Here is a 19,564-nt window from a genome sequence, read left to right as displayed (position 1 = left end):
TTTGAGCCTTAGGGACTCTAGTTGTTTAGCATTGTTTCTATTGTCCCAGGTCCCTGTAACACTGTTTATGGGTTAGTTTTTTCTCAGTCTTGAGAAAAGTTGTGTTAGGTTTCCACTAGATCCACAGGAGATTGGGAGGCTTAAACATGTAACCTTAATCTTCCTTAGCTTTGACCTCTATGGAATCTAGTGGAAGAAGAAGGGCATACTAAAGAATTTTAATATGAACTCTAGTCATCAAGAGTTTTAAGTTCCTGTCTCTCCCCCTCCTCTTGCTCCCCTTTCTCCTACTCTCATTCCTAGCTTGACCCTTTAATTAAAAGTAAGGGGCTGGAGAGATGGCCCAGTGTTTAAGAGCACCGGCTGCTCTTTAAGAGGACTGAGGTTCAATTCCCAGAACCTACATAGTGGTTAGGAACTGTCTTTAACTCCAGTTCAAGGGGATCCAGTGCCCTCTTCTGGCCTCTATGGGACACTGCATGCAAGTAGTGTACAGACATTCTTTCAGGCAAAACACTTATACACATAAAATTAAAAAAAAATTATTTATTTCTTTATTTCTTTATTTATTTTGGTTTTTCGAGACAGGGTTTCTTTGTGTAGCTTTGCGCCTTTCCTGGAACTCGCTTTGGAGACCAGGCTGGCCTCGAACTCACAAAGATCCTCCTGCCTCTGCCTCTTGAGTGCTGGGATTAAAGGTGTGCGCCTCCACCTTATTTTTATTTTATTTTATTTTTTTTTGGAATAAATTTTAAAAAACACCAGAAAGCACTTGCTCTTGAAGAGGACTCAAGTTCACATCCCAGCACTGATGTTGGGTTGCTCACAACCACATGTAATTCTAGCTCCAAAGGATGGAACACTTTTTTCTGGTGTCCTTGGACACTTGTGTGAATGTGTACATACAGACAGACACACAGATATGCTATCAAAAGTAATAAAAATAAATGTTTAAAATTTACTTACATATGTTGTGTCTGTGTGTGTGACACATAGGTGCACCTGTGGAGACCAGAAGAGGAGTTTGGATTCCCAGAAGCTGGAGTTAGGGTGTTGGTTATGAGCTGCCTGATGTGGGTCCTGGGAACTGAACTGGGTTTCTTTGGAAGAGCAGCAAGTGCTCTTTACCACCGACCTGTTTCTCTAGTTCCAAGAATAAATTCCTTAAGGAAATTAGTTTATTTGGAGCCAAAGTTTTATTATTTATTTATTTTTTTTTATTTTTTTATTTTTTTACGATCTGGAGCCAAAGTTTTAAGTAACTTTCTGGATGTTTGTTTAAAAGACAGACCATGAGGATTTTTGGAAACCTTGAGAATTTTAGATTCTAAATAGTAATTTCCTAAATAGTAGGTCTTTTAGCCAAGTTGGTGGTGGCACAGGCTTTAATCCCAGCACTTGGGAGGTAGAGGCAGGTGGATCTCTGTGAGTTCGAGGTCAGCCTGGACTACAGAGTGAGTTCCAGGAAAGGTGCAAAGCTACACAGAGAAACCTTGTCTCAAAAATAAAAAAAAATAGTGAGTGGGGCTTTTAAAAGATCCCAGAGGAACCGGGGGATGGTGGTGGCACATGCCTGTAATCCCAGCACTTGGGAGGCAGAGGCAGGTGGATCTCTGTGAGTTCGAGGCCAGCCTGGTCTACAGAGCTAGTCTAGGACAGGCTCCAAAGCTACAGAGAAACCCTGTCTCGAAAAACCAAAAAAAAAAAAAAAAAAAAGATCACAGAGAAGGACTTCAAGGTTCTTTGTTCCTGGTACCACCTGCATTATCAACTCAATTCCAAAGGAACTATGGAGTTTAGTTTTTAGTTTTTTTTTTTTTTTTTTTAAATTAAAGATCACATTTACTTATTTATCTATCTACCTATCTATTTATTTGTATATTTAATGTGTGTGGTGGTAGTGGAGATCATCACACTTATGGAGATCAGAGAATAACTTGTGGGAGTTGGCTCTCTCTTTTTACCAGATAGGCTTCTGGAATAAAACTTAGGTTGTCTGGCTTGGTGCAAGTATCTCTCTGATCCTGGTGGAGGTTCTTGAAGGAGGTAGGGGGTGACCATATGAAGGTTCTTTCAGGGCATGAGCTATTCTTAGGAGCTCTGACAGGAAACTTTTTTGAATAAAGGGAAAAGCATGATATCAGCTGTTAGAGTCTAGAATCTCATATAGCCAAGGCACTGGGACTGCATCTGTATGGACTGCTTTTCTAGTTGGAGGGGTCACTGGTAGTTTAGCAGGAACTAACACTTGGTTTTTCTTTTTTTTAACTGTAGGTGCAGGTTATCATTCGGAATCCAAAGCCAAGGAATATAAACATGTATGCAAACGGGCCTGTCAGAAGGTATGAGCATAGTGTGTGTAATGCTTGTGATTTTGCACATGAAACTTTACCTTTAGATTCAAAGTTTAAATTTTATTTTCAGTGAAGTCTGGCTAGATCCCAAAGTTATTTTACTCATACTCATTTGTAGGATGTTAGTCCTCAGTTTTAGTTTCATCTGTGTTTTTAATTCTTTGAATGATGTTTAGCTTTTTCCTCTTCTCCCTGAGATTGAACTCTGTGCTCTTATAGTTATGGGCACATATAACCATATCTTTTTAAACATTCCCACAGATGGGAAAAACTGTTCCTGTTGTGTAGTTCAGTATCTATTCTTTCTTCCTTTCTTTAAAAGAAATATATTATTATTATTTTTTGAGAATTTATATGTATGTATTTGCTTTTTGTTTTTTTTTTTTTTAGATAGGGTCTCACTTTGTAGCTCTGGCTGGCCTAGAACTCACCTGCCTTTGCCTTCCTGTGAATAAATGCTTAATGTTTTTTCTTGATGGGAAGTCATTAAAAAAGAAAGAAGAAGAAAGGGAGAAAATCAGTGCTTTTCTTCAGTGACTCTGGGTCCTGTCCTCTGCTCTTCAGCACAGGCAGAGCAAATGCCTGTCTTCCTGGTGCCGTGAGCGCTGCCCTTCTGTTCACTTGTGCTTTGTGAACCTTTGACATTGGATGTTTGCTAACTAATTGTTGACTACTTAATTTGGAGGCAGGAATGAGGTCAGAAAAAATATGATTTGTTTTTATTTTGATCTGGACTATATAGCCTTGTAGGCAAACTTTCCATTATTTTTATGCATACAGAATGTTAGAAATTGTGTATCAGGTAAATATGGATATTTTTTCTTTTTAAATACCATTATGAACTTTTTCTTATTAATGGATTACCATAAATTGAGAGTATTTTGTTACAGGGATTTTGTATAGTAAATACACACACACATATATACACACGTATGTTCATTTATATATGTGTGTGTATTTACTGTATACATACATATATGTGTGTGTGTATATATATATATATATATGTCCTTAAATATTTTCTTAGGTTTTTCAAGTGTGAAATCTTTTCATTATCTGAAAAGATATGTTTGGTTTTCTATAGCTTTAGTCCTATAAATCTAATTTATTTTGACCTATCATCTTTAATTTTTGTAATGAATTACCTTTTTTTATATTTATTAAGTTTGTTACCTTATGTGTATGCGTGTTTTGCCTGCATTTATGTGTGTATACTACATGCATATTTGGTGTCCTGAGTCAGAAGAAGGTGACAGGAGTTACAGATACTTGTGAGCTGCCACGTGGCTTCTGGGAATTGAACTTCTTGGATCCTCTGCAAGAGCAACAAGTGATCTTAAGCATTAAGACTCCCTAGCACCATGAGTTACCTCTACATATCCCTGGCTGTCCTAGAACTCACTGTGTCACTATGTAGACTAGGCTGCCCTCAAACTCACAGAGATCTCCTGCCTCTTCCTGTATGTGCTGGAATTAAAGGCATGTGCCACTATGGGTGCCATAAATTACCTTCTTAAAAGTTTAATTATGAATATGGGGCTGGAGTTGTGGTTCATTGGGTAAGAGTACTTGTTCTACAGGGTAGTGCTATCTGTAACTGCAGTTCTTGGGGAATCTGACATCCTCTTCTGACTTCTGAGGGCACCAGGTACATATGTAGTACACATTCAGACATGAGAGCTAAACACTCATACAATCAAATAAAACAATAAAAAGTTTAATTAGAAATACATTGTTAGTTTTTGGGCTTTGTCTTATAATTCTTTATTGATTCTTTGGGAATTTCACATAATGTACCTCAATCCTGCTCACCTCCCAGTCCCTTTATACTCTCCCCTCACCTCTGCAGCATCTTTCCCCAAAAATAATTTCCTCCCATCCCAAAAATCAGTTAAAAACAAAACAAACAAAAAAACCTCATCTTGCTCCTTCATCTTTCCAACACCTCTATATTAATGCTAGTGACATTGAGTGCTGCGGTGTGTCATGAAGTATACCCTTTTGTCCAATCAGCCCCACCCACAAAATGTTCATTGCAGTGAGTCATCGGTCTGGTTCAAGGCTTCTGGCATACCATCGTCATTGGACCTTCACAAAAATTCCTCTCAGATATCCTAATGTTGCATGAGTCTTGGGGATCCTGTGGTTATCATTCTGCAGAACCAGAACCAGTTTCTTCTCGAACTCCAGCAGGTCATAGATGTAGTAGATGTTAGGGTGGGCCATCAGGATGTGGGTCTGAGTGGTAGCTGAGCAGGTCATTCTAGGTCACTGGGACAATCCCCCCAGGTAAGAGGCAGAGCCAGCCCTTTTAGGACAATACATTCAGGACCAGCTCTCCCATGCCCATGGTGAGGGGTGGTGGGCTATCTCTCCTGAGTGCAGGGAGCCATCTTTCCCATGGGGGTTGGGTCCAGTTCTCCTGCTGCAATGACCAGTGAGGAGCAGGACCAGCTATCCCAGGACCAGTGAGGGGGCGGGACTGGCTTAGCACGGCCTTCAGATTTCAATGTTCATGGTTTCTGTGGCTGACCCCCTGTGGCAACAAAGACCATGAACATCATCACAGATTCCCTCTGCAGCAGGACCATGGACTCAGACGTGGCCCTTGGGAGCATGGCCTGGACATTACCGTGGCCCTGGTGGCAGCACAGGTCACCCAGACCAGTATGGCCCTGGTGCCAGCAAGGCCCTTGGACACCAACATGGTTGCAGGTAGCTGCCCATACCCCCAGCATTGCACAGCCCTCAGTGATAATAAGAGCCATGGACGTCAACTCAGACCCTGGCTGCTGCTGGGCCACAGACCCAGATATGGCCTTATGCAACAGCCTGAGCCTGGATGAAACCATGACCTAGTGTGGTGGTGCATTCCACCTAGATTGGCATGGCCCTGGTGGCGGCGTTACCCATAGATACTAATATGTCCATAGGTTGCAGCCCAGACCCTGGTACCTGTATGGCCTGTGTTGTTACCATGGGCCATGGACCTCAACACAGACTTTGGATATTGTAGGACCATGGACCCAGACATGGTCTCCAGTAGCAGCCTGGGCACAGACGTCATCATGGTCCTAAGAGGCAGCGCATACTCAGATTGTAAAAGCCAATTTATATTTTTTTCTCCGCCCCCTCCCTCAAATTAGGTGATTTTACTTTGTAGAATATATTACAAAAGAGTATTTTGATAGGAGACGTTATAGTATCAAGAATATTTTTGAAAATGAATATATCCACCTTGGATTCTTTTTTACTTAATAAACACCATCCCACCTCTATTTTTGATCCCTAGGCTGGATTGAATTTTAAAATCATGCACTCTAACTGCCTATCTTAAGGTTCTGGAGAAGTCTCATAAAAGACTACCATCCACATATGTAATTAGCAAGAGTGTTTATTTCCAGCATGCTGGGACTGACCATCCTACACAAAGGCAAAATGGCAATGACCTTGAGAGAAGCTGCAGGCTCCTTTTAAGCACAGCTAAGGAGAGGTCCTAGAGCAGTTAGGTCATTTTAGATATGGTTGGCTTAAGAAAGGGGCAGTCATACTAGTATGTTCTAATTGGTCAGGGCTAGTCAGGGGCTGGTTAAGGCTACAGTTTTCCCATTTTTGGGCATGCCTGGACAAGTCCTAGGCTTTTTCCTTATTTGGTTATTACCATGAGCTTGCTGACTTTGGAGGATGGCTGACCTAGTACTGCATGTACCAGGCCTCCTCCTCGTCCTTGCTGCAAGGGGTGTTGGAGATTGATTGTCTTTTGTTTGTGGCTCATTTAGAAACTGCTTGTTTAGTCTCAGGAAACTAAACTGAGGCCTGATCTCTGAGAGAAGACTGAAAAGCCTGTTAATGGCTTCTGCTCGATCCTCTCATCTCAGACTCTTCGCTGAGATTGGAAGTTTGAGCCTCCATTGCTGGTTTATCAGAAGATCTTTGTGACTTAGAAACAATAGTCGTTTTTGACATGTATGGATGGGGAGAGTAGAAATAGTGGGAGAGGTAGCTGGATCTGAGATACAGTTCTTTATATGAAACCTAAATTGTCAGGAGAGCGTAACTGAACAAACACCATTTCTGTGGTTGTTTTGAACTGTTCTGTGAACAGTGAAGCCCTTTCACTCATTGCATTCCTCACATCTTGCACTTAGTGGCTAATTGTTAGTCATTGTTTTAATTTGGATAATATTAAGAATGATAATTAGTCTGAGTAATAAACACTACTATTCTTAAATCTGAGAAACATGCCTTAAAGCAGCCTTGTCCATCTTGCAGCCCACAGGTCACATGCATCCAGGAATGAAACCCAACATAACCACAACTTCATGTCACAGTGTCAGCAGGCCAGACACCCGTGTCTTCCAGTGGGGAGTGGAAATACTGACCAGTTTTTACCAACTTGGAGTGTCTCATATATTTTAAGCCTTTGCAAAGCTCATGCTATGTTTGAGAAGCTAGTTTTACAGTGAATAATTTCTCCTTTTGTTTCATAGGCAATTGAGAAGCTACAGGCTGGTGCTCTTGCAACAGATGCAGTGACTGCTGCTCTGGTGGAACTTGAGGTATTTCTTTTCTCTTTTTATGTTTTATTTAAAATATTTGAATTTACATTCCCTATTTTAAATGGCATAAACATGCTGAATTAGTCAACTATAAGTCATGTAACCAGTGTTTCCCCACCAATATTACCAAAGCTCTATAAAAAATTTTGAGATAAACAGTTTTTTAGAAGTATTTTCCTTGGTGACTTTTTCTAAGTAATAAAAAAGTTGGTCAATTCCTTCTTCCTCTTTTTTTTTTTTTTTTTTTTTTTTTTGTAGGATTCATGGTTATAAGTTTTTGGTGATAGGTATTTTCAGTAATGAGATGTATCTTTAACAAATACATAATTTCAGCTCTCTATGAAGTGTCTAAAGTGGAAAGATAAGTTTTAACACAAATGTAACAGATGTAAGTCCTAAAGCTATATGTTGTGTATTTTGTGAAAGCACCCTTGTTCCAGTGGGATTTTCAGGACAGTGCCAGGTTTATGGTGGGCACTGAGTTGAGTTGGGGAAGCTCTTGGTATTCTATAGCGAGGGACTGCCAGTTTCTCTGACTCTGGAGTATTGATGAGTTTGAGGCCTTTGAGAAGACTGAAATGTGGGGAAGATAGATTTTAGTGAGTTGACCAGATTATTAGAGATGACTGTTTTACTGGATATGAAGACTTCGTGGGGAGGAAAGTTAAGACCTGGAGATGAGTAATGATGAGTGTGAAGGAGAAGGTGTGAGGTAAAGTAGGCATTCCCAAGCTGACAGTGTGGGCTTTTGGTTAGTCTGTGATATCAGGGCACAGGTGAAATTTCTTCCCCTGGGAAAGTAGCTCTGGAGTGTTGACTGAAAGTCCTAGCCATGTTTTCTGTACATTCCCTCTCATGTTAACTATAGAGCTGCACTTTGAATTATTGCTTTGTAGATTTTAACCAATCTTTATAACATATCTAACTTCATGCTAACACAATCAAGGCAGGTTTTGTGTGTGTGTGTGTGTGTGTGTGTGTGTGTGTGTGTGTGTGATAGGTTTTAGTTCTCTTGAAGTCTGGCCTCTGAAATATCTGATGTTGGGATTTGTTGGTGCTTGCCTTTTGTGACCCAGGGTGTCAGTCATAGCCAACCGCCAATGGGTGTATTAGAGCCTTCCTGTAACTCAGTTCTGTCTGAAATAGGATAAAAATAATTCCTGCTTACAGAGTTATGAAGATTACTATATGCCAACCACTTAGAGTATGTATAGACCATAGTAAAAGCACCCCATAACTGTAACAGTTTTTACTTATGATGTGTTCTGCAGCTATCAATGACCAGTTTACAATGTAGAGGTTTTTAGATGTTGTGGATAAAAGAAGGTAAGTGACATGAGAAGGAAGGTTGTTGTATTTACTGCTAAGTCTTCCTTTATTCAAAAGACATAGTATGGTCCTTTTTGTCGAAGGTGATTCAAATTATCATTCTGTGGAGTCAGTATAGGTCTGGGGGAAAAAGCTTAATGAGTAATGCAGAATGGCAATCATGAACAGAAAAATATGTAAAATTAAGTTAAAAAACTTTAGAGTAACTTTAGTATTTATAAGTTAAAGCTATATCATGTTGAATATTTGATTCTATTTCCCCCTTATTTCATAAATGATTACCTATTTTATACTTAAAAAAATACATTTTGGGACCTTATTATGGCAGTACATGCCTGTAATCTAAGCATTCAAGAGGCTGAACACATTTGAGGCCAGCCTGGCCTACTTAATGAGACCATGTTTTAACAGCCACAGACCCCCAAACAACAAAAATCACTCTGTATTAATGAGTGGAATTTATGTTTTTTAAAAATTTTCTTTTAAGATACATTAATTTTATTTTATATATTTTATGAGTGTTTTGCCTACATGTAGTCTTCCTTTCTCAGATTCTTGAGTACTGGGATTATAGATATGTGATGGCTAATGCTGGTTGTCAACCTGATAGCCCTGGCAAGAGAGAACCTCAACTGAGGAATTGCTTCCACTAGAAATGGCTGCGGCTGTGCCTTTAAGGCATTTTTATTGTTAATTGATGTAGCAGACCCAGCCCACTATATGTGAGCAGGTGGCCTGTGCTGTAGGAGAAAGCATGCTAAGTCAGCCACAGGGAGCAAGCCAGTGACCTCTATGGCCTCTTCTTTCAGAGGGACCAACCCAGTGTCTTGTATGGTCTCTGCTTCAGTTCCCACCTCAAATTTTTGCCCTGACTTCCTCCAGTGATGAACTGTGACCTGAAAGTTGTAAGAAAAAATAAACTCTTTCATTCCCAAGTTTCTTTTTATTACTCCCGCCAGATAAGAATAAGACCACTATCAAAATTTAAAGCCAGAATTGTAGCAAGCTTTAGTTAAATACTGGCCAAGTGGCTGGGCTCTGTGCTGTGAGATAATTCTTTTGTACACTGGTTTAAGAAAATGCTGATTGGCCAGTAGCCAGGTAGAAAGTATAGGTGAGATAAGCAGACAAGGAGAATTTTGGGAAGAGGAAGGCTGAATCAGGAGACACCAGCCAGACACAGAGGAAGCAAGATGACAAGGCAGAACTGAAAAAAGGTACCAAGCCATGTGGCTAAACATAGATAAGAATTATGGGTTAATTTAAGTATAAGAGCTAGTCAGTAATAAGCTTGAGCTAATGGCCATACAGCTCATAATTAATATGAGCCTCTGTGTGTTTATTTGTGTCTGAGTGGCTGCAGACTGGGCGGGACACAGAAAAACTTCCAACTACAGCTCTGGCCAGGTCCTTCTCCAGGTCCATCTTCAGAAGATGGTCCTGAGTCAAGTTTTGCATCATCTTAAGTATTTCCCATCAGGTCCAATCATGGGCAAGCATACATCTGGGCATACCTCCAGCTTACATCCAGTCAGGGGCAACTGTTCATCCTGATGTATTTTCTGTCTGTGAACCTCTTGCCCATGTGTAATCAAGCACATCCAGTGCAGATGGATCAAACATGCTTGTTAGGGGAGTGAAAACATGTGGCTTGTTATCTCTCAGAAACAACAGCCTCCAGCATTTCAGGAACTATCTGTCCTTGGGCAAGGGGCTTGTAGATCAGAGGCATTTTTGTTTCATGGATCTCTAAATAGTAATTAGAACTGAAAATGTAACTTTGGCTTTCACATTTTGTCCATGGTGTTTATCTCATCAACAGGGAAGCAGACTAGGATTAGGTGTCTTATATCTTTTATTGAAATGTGTGTTCATAGTTTAAATGCCAACTGTAAGCGTTTTCCTGTATCTTAAGAATTATATGGTCATTTCCTTTACTGTCCCCTACAGTCTCTCTGACCTTAAGTGTTTGAAATGCATTCCATTAAACTCAGGATAGGTTTTCCTGTGAAGAGTTCCATTGGAGAAGTATTGTAATAGTTTGAGTCAATGGAAAGAATAAGAAAATTGGATTATGTTTTCTCTACTTAGATGAATATGTCATTCTGAGTTGTTTGAGCATATTGAAATGAGAGAAATCACAGAAAGTCTGATTTCTATTGTTTTACATTCGAGGGTAACATCCGTCTTTAAGTTTAGTCATCCTTTTCACTGACGTCTCATCCTCGATGTGCCTTGTCTTCAGGTTTGGAGATGCTTTTTTGGTGTGATGAGAGGAGACAAGGCCTCTCTATAGTAGTTCAGTCTGTTCTTGAATTTGTGATCCTCCTGCTTCAGATACTCAAGAACTGGAATTACAGATAATGTAGCATCAAGCGTGACTCACTCCAGGGAAGGTGGGAGGGGTTGTGTGCGTGCGTGTGTGCGTGTGTGCGTGTGTGTGTGTGTGCGTGTGTGTGTGTGTGTGTGTGTGTGTGTGTGTGTGTGTTTTGGTTTTTCAAGACAGGGTTTCTCTGTAGCCCTGTCTGTTGTGGAACTTGATTTGTAGATCAGGCTGGCTTTACAGAGATCTGCTTGCCTCTGCCTCTGGAGTGCTGTGATTAAAGGTGTGCGCCATCACACCTAGCTATGTTTATCCTTTTAAAAATTAAGTTTCTTTTCCCCCACCTTGAGACAGGCTCTCTGTCTAATTCTGGCTATCCTGAACTCACTGTGTAGACTAGGTTGGCCTCAAACACAGAGATCCTTCCATGTCAGCCTAAAGTTAAGTGTTTAAAAAGTATTTCTTGCTGGGTGGTGGTGGTGCACGCCTTTAATCCTAGCACTTGGGAGGCAGAGCCAGGAGAATCTCTGTGAGTTTGAGGCCAGCCTGGGCTACCAAGTGAGTTCCAGGAAAGGCACAAAGCTACACAGGGAAACCCTGTCTCGAAAACAAAAACAAAAACAAAACAAAACAAAACAAAAAAAGTATTTCTTTTTCTTTTTTTTTTGTTTTTGGTGTTTGGAGCTGAGGATCGAACCCAGGGCCTTGTGCTTGGTAGGCAAGCACTCTACCACTGAGCTAAATCCCCAACCCCTCTTTTTCTTTTTTAGATAGATTCTTGTTATTCTAGTCTAGGCTGGCTTGAATTTATAATTCTTCTGCTTCCACAGCCTTAGTGCTGGGATTATAGGTGGTATTATACTTTCTTTTTTAAATTTATTTTTATGTCTTTTTGAGACAGGGTCTCACTATCTAGCCCTGGCTGGCCTGGAACTTGCTGTGCAGATCAGGCTGGCCCCAAACTCACAGAGATTTGCTTCTTTCTGGGCCTATCTCTCCTTCCCCAATGATGGGATTAAAGATTTGTGTTATCACACCTGCGTAGGGATATACTTTTTGATTAACTAAATGATATAATTTAAACTTGCCTGTTGTTTTTTCTTTGCCAGATACTAGAATTGGTATGAATTCCTTGAGCTTGTTCCTAAACACAGAGTAAAGTAATTGATAGGAAATGGTTTAATGGTTCTTATTTTATAGAAAGGGGTATTTAGCCTTCTGTTTACAAAAGTTTGATGATTTGTGTTTTCCCAAATAGTGAATATTTTAATACTAGTATCAACTTTACACAGTAGAGGAGGAAGAGACAAGATGATATACAAAATGGACTTTTCACACAAACCTTCCTCACCTTGGCATACACTCTTACATATACTCTGTTCTTAAAAACCTTTTTTAATTTTTTTTTTTTTTTTTTAAATATAGGATCCTAATGTAACATGGGCTAGGTTCAGACTTGCCATGTAGACACAGCAGGTTTTGAACTCTTGATTCTAGGATTACAGGCATGTGCCATTGTGCTTGGTTCTTTTTTTTTTCTTTCTTTCTTTTTTTTTTTTTTTTGGTGGGGGAGCAGGGAAAGGTAGCTGTCTGGTCCCTGGGACTCTGATGGGTAGGGCCTAGGGGCTAGAGACCTGATATGCGGTCCGGAGATGGGGGTTTATCTATTCCAGTTGGTGTAGGGTAGGCTTATGATTCTGGTGATCTGGTTTGGTGGCTGGGTGGCGCCTTCTTTTGTGTTCTCAGGTTGTGATTTGCTTATTTGTCAACTCCTCAGCTGATCTTGTTTCCTCAGACTGCAGACTCTCCTGAATGGATCTCAGCTGAGCATTGTTCAGTAGGGCAATCTCACTAACACCTCCAAGTTGTTGGGTTTCACAAGATTGGAAGCTGGGCACTGGCTTGGCCTCATGCAGAATGTTTAGATCCATTCTGGTCTCATCCCACTGAGGTGGCTCCTTCCCCAGTGCTGGGATTAAAGTCGTCTCTGTTCCAAGCTCTTAATCTCCATGTTTTTACCTACTCCTCTTGGTTCTTCTTTTAAGCCCCCTTGAAACTGATTGTTTTGGTTAGCACACAAAGAAGCAAGTTTTATTGTGACATTTTTATAATTATTTATGCAGTTGTCAGATCTGGACGTTGTGTTTCTAGGTTCTTGGACTGTTTGTTACACAGAGAATTGAAAGTAAGGTCTCACAAAGACTTGCAAAAGAAGCAAGATAATTTTATTTGGATTCAAGAGAGGTACATTGTCAAGATTGACGGGGGCTACATGAATAAACAAGGACTCTAGGCTTTAGCATTGGGTCCCTTTTTATGAGATCAAAGAGGAGCGACTGGTTACTAAGGGGCATAGTTTGGGTGGTTCTCTATTTTGCTTGATAGCTTCAGTTATATAATCATTTTTCTATTGTGCATGTTCCTCTGCATAATGCATTTGATTTTAGTCCTGTGCTTACCCATAGGAATAAGATGGCAAAATAGGCTTGATGGTGGTGGTGCACGCCTTTAATCCCACACTCTGGAGGCAGAGGCAGGCAGATCTCTGTGAGTTTGAGGCCAGCCTAGACTACAGAGTGAGTTCCAGGAAAGGTGCAAAGCTACACAGAGAAACCCTGTCTCGAAAAACAAACAAACAAACAAAAAAACACATAAACAAAAACAAAAAACAAAAAAAAAGATGGCAAAATAGGGTTAACAAGGGCACAGTTTTGCCTTACTTCTCCTGCACTCAAAACCAAGTCAGGCTGCATTGTCCCTTCTGTTCTTCATATCTGGATATGTTGGGAGTATATTTAAATAGAAATTGTCTAAATTTGATGGTTACCAGAGGTTGCTAGGTGCATTGTTTGGAGAGAGATGTGTGTATGCAGTACTGTCAAGTAGGTGAACTAGGCTTCCCAGTTCATTATTATAAGAATGGAGGTATGTATACATAACCCCAAATCAAATAGGGGTCCCAGGATACTAAACGTTATGCTATGCTTGCTTGCCTCAATTATAACCATCCCTCATTTCTTCCTTTAAAAAAACCTATTGTGTGACAGTTTCATAAATAAGTATGCTGGATTTTAGTTATTTCACCCCCCTTTACTTTCTCTCCCCCTAAAATTCTCCCTCAAAACCACCCTCCTATTTTGATGGGTGTGTGTGTGTGTGTGTGTGTGTGTATGTATGTGCTGTTTTGGGATGCGTGTATGCACGCGCATACACACATGCATTTATTTGTGAAGCCCAGTGAATTTGACTGTGGTTGTTTGCACAAGCATGAGAGAGAAGTTATACTGTATTTTGTTCTTATTCATCTAAAGCTCATACGAATCACCTAGACTCATAATTTCCCTAGAAATGGATGATTTAGTCCACTACAAATACAAGTGTTGTCATCTTAAAATGACCACTTTTGGACACACACATGTATTTCTTCCTTTAAATAATGTATGGGCACTGGCATGCAGTCCTTACCTAGTATTCAGACTTTTCTCCCTTACAGGTTTTGGGAGGGCAGGTGGCCACTCCTGTGTGATAAGTGTTCTGTAGTGTGAAAATGCAGAGGTGCCGCCAAGTGCATTTCGTCTTCAAGTTGGTTTATACATTGTAGTTTGGAGATTGATGTTGAATTTACTTGGCCTGTTGTTTTATAACTTTCACAGATTATCTGTAGACCAAATGAGAAACGAATTATGTTTATTGGATATTACAACTCTGATTTTGCTTCAGCAGAGAGGATAATATTGGGAAGCAATTTGGTCTTCATGTCTGGGGTTGTACATTTGGGTGTTAGCTAGACCATTACTTTGTACATTTTACATGGAGTAGCCTCTGATAATATTTCTTCTTTGAGAAAATTGGACAGAGTTCTGAGTGATTCATAGGCTACCACTTTCTTAGACTTGTTCTCAAAATAAAAAGGCATGCTTCTTGATTTTTGAGTGAAAATGAACTACTTTTGAAACATTGTCATTCTCTTTTCATGGAGACATTATTTTAAAAAAGTACTAAGACCTGGTTTAAAAGGACTAATGAGGACTAATGGATAAAGTATGAGTGGCAAACTTTTGGTCAGCTATTTTCAGTCCTGTGTGAAAAAACTCATGACTCTGACAAGAGATTTTCATCTGGCAAGAACCTATAGGGTATTTTAGTCAGTTCATTTTGACTATGATAGGTAGAATTCTATACATTAAGAACAGGGCATGCAGGGCCTCCACCTGCAGACCAAGAACTGTAGACAAGTAAGGAATGCTGAGTGGGAGAACTAGTCTTCACCAGGGATGAGCCCCCTAATTGGTTAGGACTGAACAGGTACATATACAAATTTATATATTTATTTGCTTATATATATAAAACAATAACAATTAAAAAGAGACTTGAATTTGAAAAGGGGGATGGACTCAGGAGTTGGAGGAAAGGGAAGGAGAAAATGATGTAATTATATTTTAATAAAAATAAAAATTAAATTAAAAAGAATAGTGCTAAGACTAACTTAAATTTTATATAACAAAAGATAAATTACATAGGTTCTTTTGTTTAAAGAATTTTGTTTTGCTGGGAATGTTGATCAATCTGGAGCACATATTTAATATGCAAGGGGTCCTGAGTTTGATCTTCAGTTCAGAAAAACCAGAAACTAAACCGACCAATCAACCAAGAAAGCCAAACAGTATAAGAAAATTTCCATAATATTATGTTTAAATTATGTGACCCTCTGGTTTTCTGACTGACGTAATTTATCCTTAAAAGTTTCCTATAGGAAGAGAAGATCTTAATTCATATTTTAAATGGATTTATTGTCTAAATCAGGGCTTCTCAACCTGTGGGCCATGACTTCTTGGGAGTATCAAATGATTCTTTCACAGGGGTCATAGAAAACCATCGGAAAACACAGATGTTTATATTACAGTTAATCACAAAAGCAAAATTACAGTTATGGAGTGGCAATGAAAATAATTATATATGGTTGAACTGTATTAAAAGGTCACAGCATTAGGAATGTTGAGAATCACTGAGCTAAGTCCTTTATGGAGAGGATTACATTTGGTATAATTTCTTTTTTCTTTTTTGGTTTTTCGAGACAGGGTTTCTCTGTAGCTTTGGAGCCTGTCCTGGATCTCGCTCTGTAGACCAGGCTGGCCTCGAACTCACAGAGATCCACCTGCTTCTGCCTCCCGAGTACTGGGATTACAGGCATGCGCTACCACCGACTGGCCAAAGATTTATTTACTTATTTGTTTATTATGTATACAATATTCTGCCTGCATGTGTCCCTGCAGGCCAGAAGAGGGCACCAGTGGTTGTGAACCACCATGTGGTTTCTGGGAATTGAACTCAGGACCTCTGGAAGAGCAGTCAGTGCTCTTAACCACTGAGCCACCTCTCCAGCCTGGTATAGTTTCTTGCCTTTGAATCTTTGTACAGTCCAGTGGATTGCTTGGTTATAAGCTTGAATTCCTTTATGACATGATTTCTTTCCAGATGGCTGGTATTTTAAGGTAAAGAAGAAAGTTGATATTTGCATCACTATATATTGTGTTACTATATTTAATACTCTTTATTTGCATCACTACACATTGTGTTACTGTATTTAATACTCTTTTACATTTGTGTGTCTTTATATCCTCTTGTGCCAGGAACCCACTGCATGCATCTTTAGGAACTTGAGAATGCCAGTCACCTTTGAGTAGTCTGTTATTGAGAGATCCCACTCAAGGCATGTGTTCACCTGTAGGAGTTGGCCACATTCCTTTCCCTGGGCATTGCACATTTTCGACTAGAGTTGTTTGTGTGCCTCAGGCATTGTAGAAATAAAATACCTGAAGTTTACTGGTGCTTGAAATGTGTAGTGGTCATGAAGATGATGTGGATTGCAGTTAGTATATGGCATACCTGGATGGAAGAGCACATTAAGGAGGGCTGATATATATCATAGCAAGTTTGCTTGAGGGCTCCTCTGGGTCAGATGGTTATTGTCACCCATTCTATGCATGACTTCAACTTTTTATTTGTGTTTTTTAAAATTTATTTTTATTTTTGGTTTTTGAGACAGGGCTTCTCTGTTGCCTTGGCTATCCTGGAACTCACTTTGTAGACCAGGCTGGCCTTGAACTCACAGAGATCTGCCTCTTGAATGCTGGAATTAAAGACGTGTGTCACCATGCCCAGTTTGCTGCTAGCTCTTTGAACTTCCGAGCCATCTCTTTAGCCCTCAGTTGCTTTTTTTCCCCAGTAAAAAATAAAACAAGCAGAAGGTATCTGATCATTTCCATTAATTGGAGATGTTAACCATTGTCTAAATAAACGAGCACTTCTGTTTTCCTGCACAAAAAAATGTTTCTGTAGGTAGAGGGTGGCAGAGTATTCCTGTTCTGTACTCCAGGTGCAGCAGTTCCCTGTCCCTTCCCTTTTCTTCCCCTGCAGGGCTGCTTGATGCAGTTAGGTCATACGTATATAAGCACCCATTCACTGTACTGTAGCTGGTGATGCATTCTGCCCTTCAAAGACCAAGTTTTCTTCTTCATTGATGATGTCTTTTATTCTTTGTAATGTGGGAGGGGGAAATTATGCTTTTTATTTATGTGGAATAAAAGATTCACCTTTGCCGGGCGATGGTGGTGCACGCCTTCAATCCCAGCACTCGGGAGGCAGAGGCAGGCAGATTTCTGTGAGTTCGATGCCAGCCTGGTCTCCAAAGCGAGTTCTAGGAAAGGCGCAAAGCTACACAGAGAAACCCTGTCTCGAAAAACAAAAAACAAAAAACAAACAAACAAAAAGATTCACCTTTAACAAATGATTGCTTTTTTCCTTATAGTGCTTGCAGTATATTCATTGCATGGAATTTTAGTTTTAACTTGAGATATTCTTTTCTTTCCTTTTAAAATAGTTGATATCTCCAGTTATTTCAGAGCCCGATTGTGCCAATCTCGCTAGCAGCATTTCCAGGGGTGCTTCATTATTTCTGTGTGTTCCAGCTGTTTATGGAGTCTTTATATTTCTCTGCATTTTTTGTTTTATTTTTTGAGGTGTACACACACAGTTACACTTAATGGAGTTGCATCCCGCCAAGTCTCTATGTTCTTCTTGTGAAGAGGCAGAAAATCACCTCTCCCAAGAATTTCCATCTTCTGGCCAAGGGAACTGTGTCCTGAAGAGCTGTACACAGACGGGAGGCACCTTGTTTGCTTGCTCTGCTGCTAGAGCATTGATTTAATTAGAAGACAGGCTGTGGGTGGCCATGTGCAGACAAAGAAGCACCAGACAGAGCCCACTTAGCCTGGACGGTAAAAGTAAGTTACTTTCTTTTAAAACACTTTTTGGAGTACTAATGCTGATTCTTGCCTTTAGTACTAAGGATCATCTTGTAACTTACTCTGTTTACACATTAGGTAGGTACAGCTGTTCTTTTCCCAAGATTCTAGGAATCATGTGTGCTTTGTAGCACAAAGCACAAGCTTAGTGGAAAAGCAATGTTTTTTTTTTTTTTTTTTTACTTTTTAAAAAATAAAGAATAAGAAGAAAATCAATCCAGTTATTAGATTTTAGTTTTAACTTTACTCTGTATCAAAATCCAAGTGAAAACACTTAACTGCAGACCATGTCATGATTTACTTTGTACTGATGGGAACCTGAAGACTTTCTTTAGCCTTCTCTAGCCATTCTTGATGAGCTCTGTGGACCTCATCAGATGTTTACTCTTGATGGAAGATGTCTAGGGGATGTCTTCTAAGACTAGACCTAGCAATTTCTGAGAAGCATGTAGTGTTGTGTATGAGTTTCCATGTTTCTCTGGGTGTTGTTACTCTAAATATATTTTATTTGATATTCAGTTTTGAGCTGTTTAAACCAACCTACAGTATGATGGTAGAATTGGTGGTATTTCTGTGTTTTGACTATGTGAAAGTAATTTATTTAATTTTGAGTATTAAATATGCTGTAGTTCTGTATTCATGGATATAATTAGACTTAATGGTCCTGAGAATTGCAGTTTAATAATTTTTGCATCATTTCATCTGTTTGTAGTTACTTGATTTATCATTTCAGACATCAATTTTATAGAATTGGATAGTTTTACAACTTATTTCCCCTTTTGTTAATGAAGGATCAAAGCTAAAGCTTTTCTGTATGCTTCATTTCTGTGTAACCATAGACTGTAATTTGAAAGACTACCTTTTACCTTTCTTCTCTTTTTGGCGAGGGAGAGGGGGATGTGTTGGGTATTAAAACTAGGCCAAAGTTAGGGTTTCTTTTGCTGTGATAAAACACTTTGACCAAAAGCAACTTGTGGCAGAAGGAGTTTATTTTGGCCCACAGTTTTATAGCATAGTCTGTCACTGAAGGAAGTCAGGGCAGGAACTCAAGGCAGGAACCTGGAGGCAGGAGCTGATGCAGAGGTCATGAAGGTGTGTTGTTTACTGACCGACTGGCTCCCCATGGTTTGCTCACTCTGCTTTCTTATAACATCCTGACCAGCAGCCCAGGGGTGGCATTGTCCACAGTGAGCTGGGCCTCTCAAATCAATCATCAATCAAGGAAATGCCCCTGAGGCTTGCTCACAGACCATTTTCAGGCCATTTTCTCAATTGAGGTTTCTTCTTCCCAAATGACTCTGTGTTGTGTTAAGTTGCTACAAAACTAACTAGGGCAGTTGATCTCTTTTCAGCTTGACACAAACACATCACTTATCAAGCTATAACTTTTTCTTTTTTGTCCCTAAGATGTCATGTTAATATTAATGTGACAGTATAAAACATTCCAACTTTCTTTTCTTTTGGTTTTTCGAGACAGGGTTTCTCTGTGTAGCTTTGCGCCTTTCCTGGAACTCACTCTGTAGACCAGGCTGGCCTTGAACTCACAGAGACCCGCCTGCCTCTAACATTCCAACTTTTAAATGTCCCACAGTCTTTAAAATTGAAATACTTTAAAAGTTCAGTGTCTTTAAAATATTTAAGGCCTCTTTTCAAACTTTTTCTAAAATATCTAAAGTGTCTGTAAAATTCCTAAGT

At 39.7% G+C, this 19,564-nt stretch overlaps 1 protein-coding gene and 1 non-coding gene across 4 annotated transcripts in view; one reads left to right on the top strand and one right to left on the bottom strand.

The window, feature by feature from the left end:
• Positions 1 to 19,564, top strand: part of Tasp1 (taspase 1) — a 270,718-nt gene that overhangs the window by 14,552 nt on the left and 236,602 nt on the right. Inside the window, exons 3-5 of one of the 3 annotated variants that reach the window (XM_036185439.1) lie at positions 2,275 to 2,342; positions 6,845 to 6,913; positions 17,585 to 17,848. Coding sequence is in view for 1 of the 3 variants with exons in the window: in XM_036185442.1 (XP_036041335.1) it covers positions 2,275 to 2,342; positions 6,845 to 6,913 (137 nt within the window). In the remaining 2 variants the exon portion in view is untranslated. Of the gene's footprint in view, positions 1 to 2,274; positions 2,343 to 6,844; positions 6,914 to 17,584; positions 17,849 to 19,564 lie in introns of those variants that run through there. The other 2 variants (XM_036185442.1, XM_036185440.1) reach the window with 2 other exon arrangements.
• Trnag-acc lies at positions 11,241 to 11,316 on the bottom strand. The gene has a single exon. It is a non-coding gene; the product is annotated as a tRNA-Gly (tRNA).

Source organism: Onychomys torridus, chromosome 4 (assembly GCF_903995425.1).
Source record: "Onychomys torridus chromosome 4, mOncTor1.1, whole genome shotgun sequence".
Lineage (NCBI taxonomy): Eukaryota > Metazoa > Chordata > Mammalia > Rodentia > Cricetidae > Onychomys > Onychomys torridus.
The sequence above is the reverse complement of the archived record's forward strand: the minus strand, read 5'-3'. Positions and strand labels throughout refer to the sequence as shown.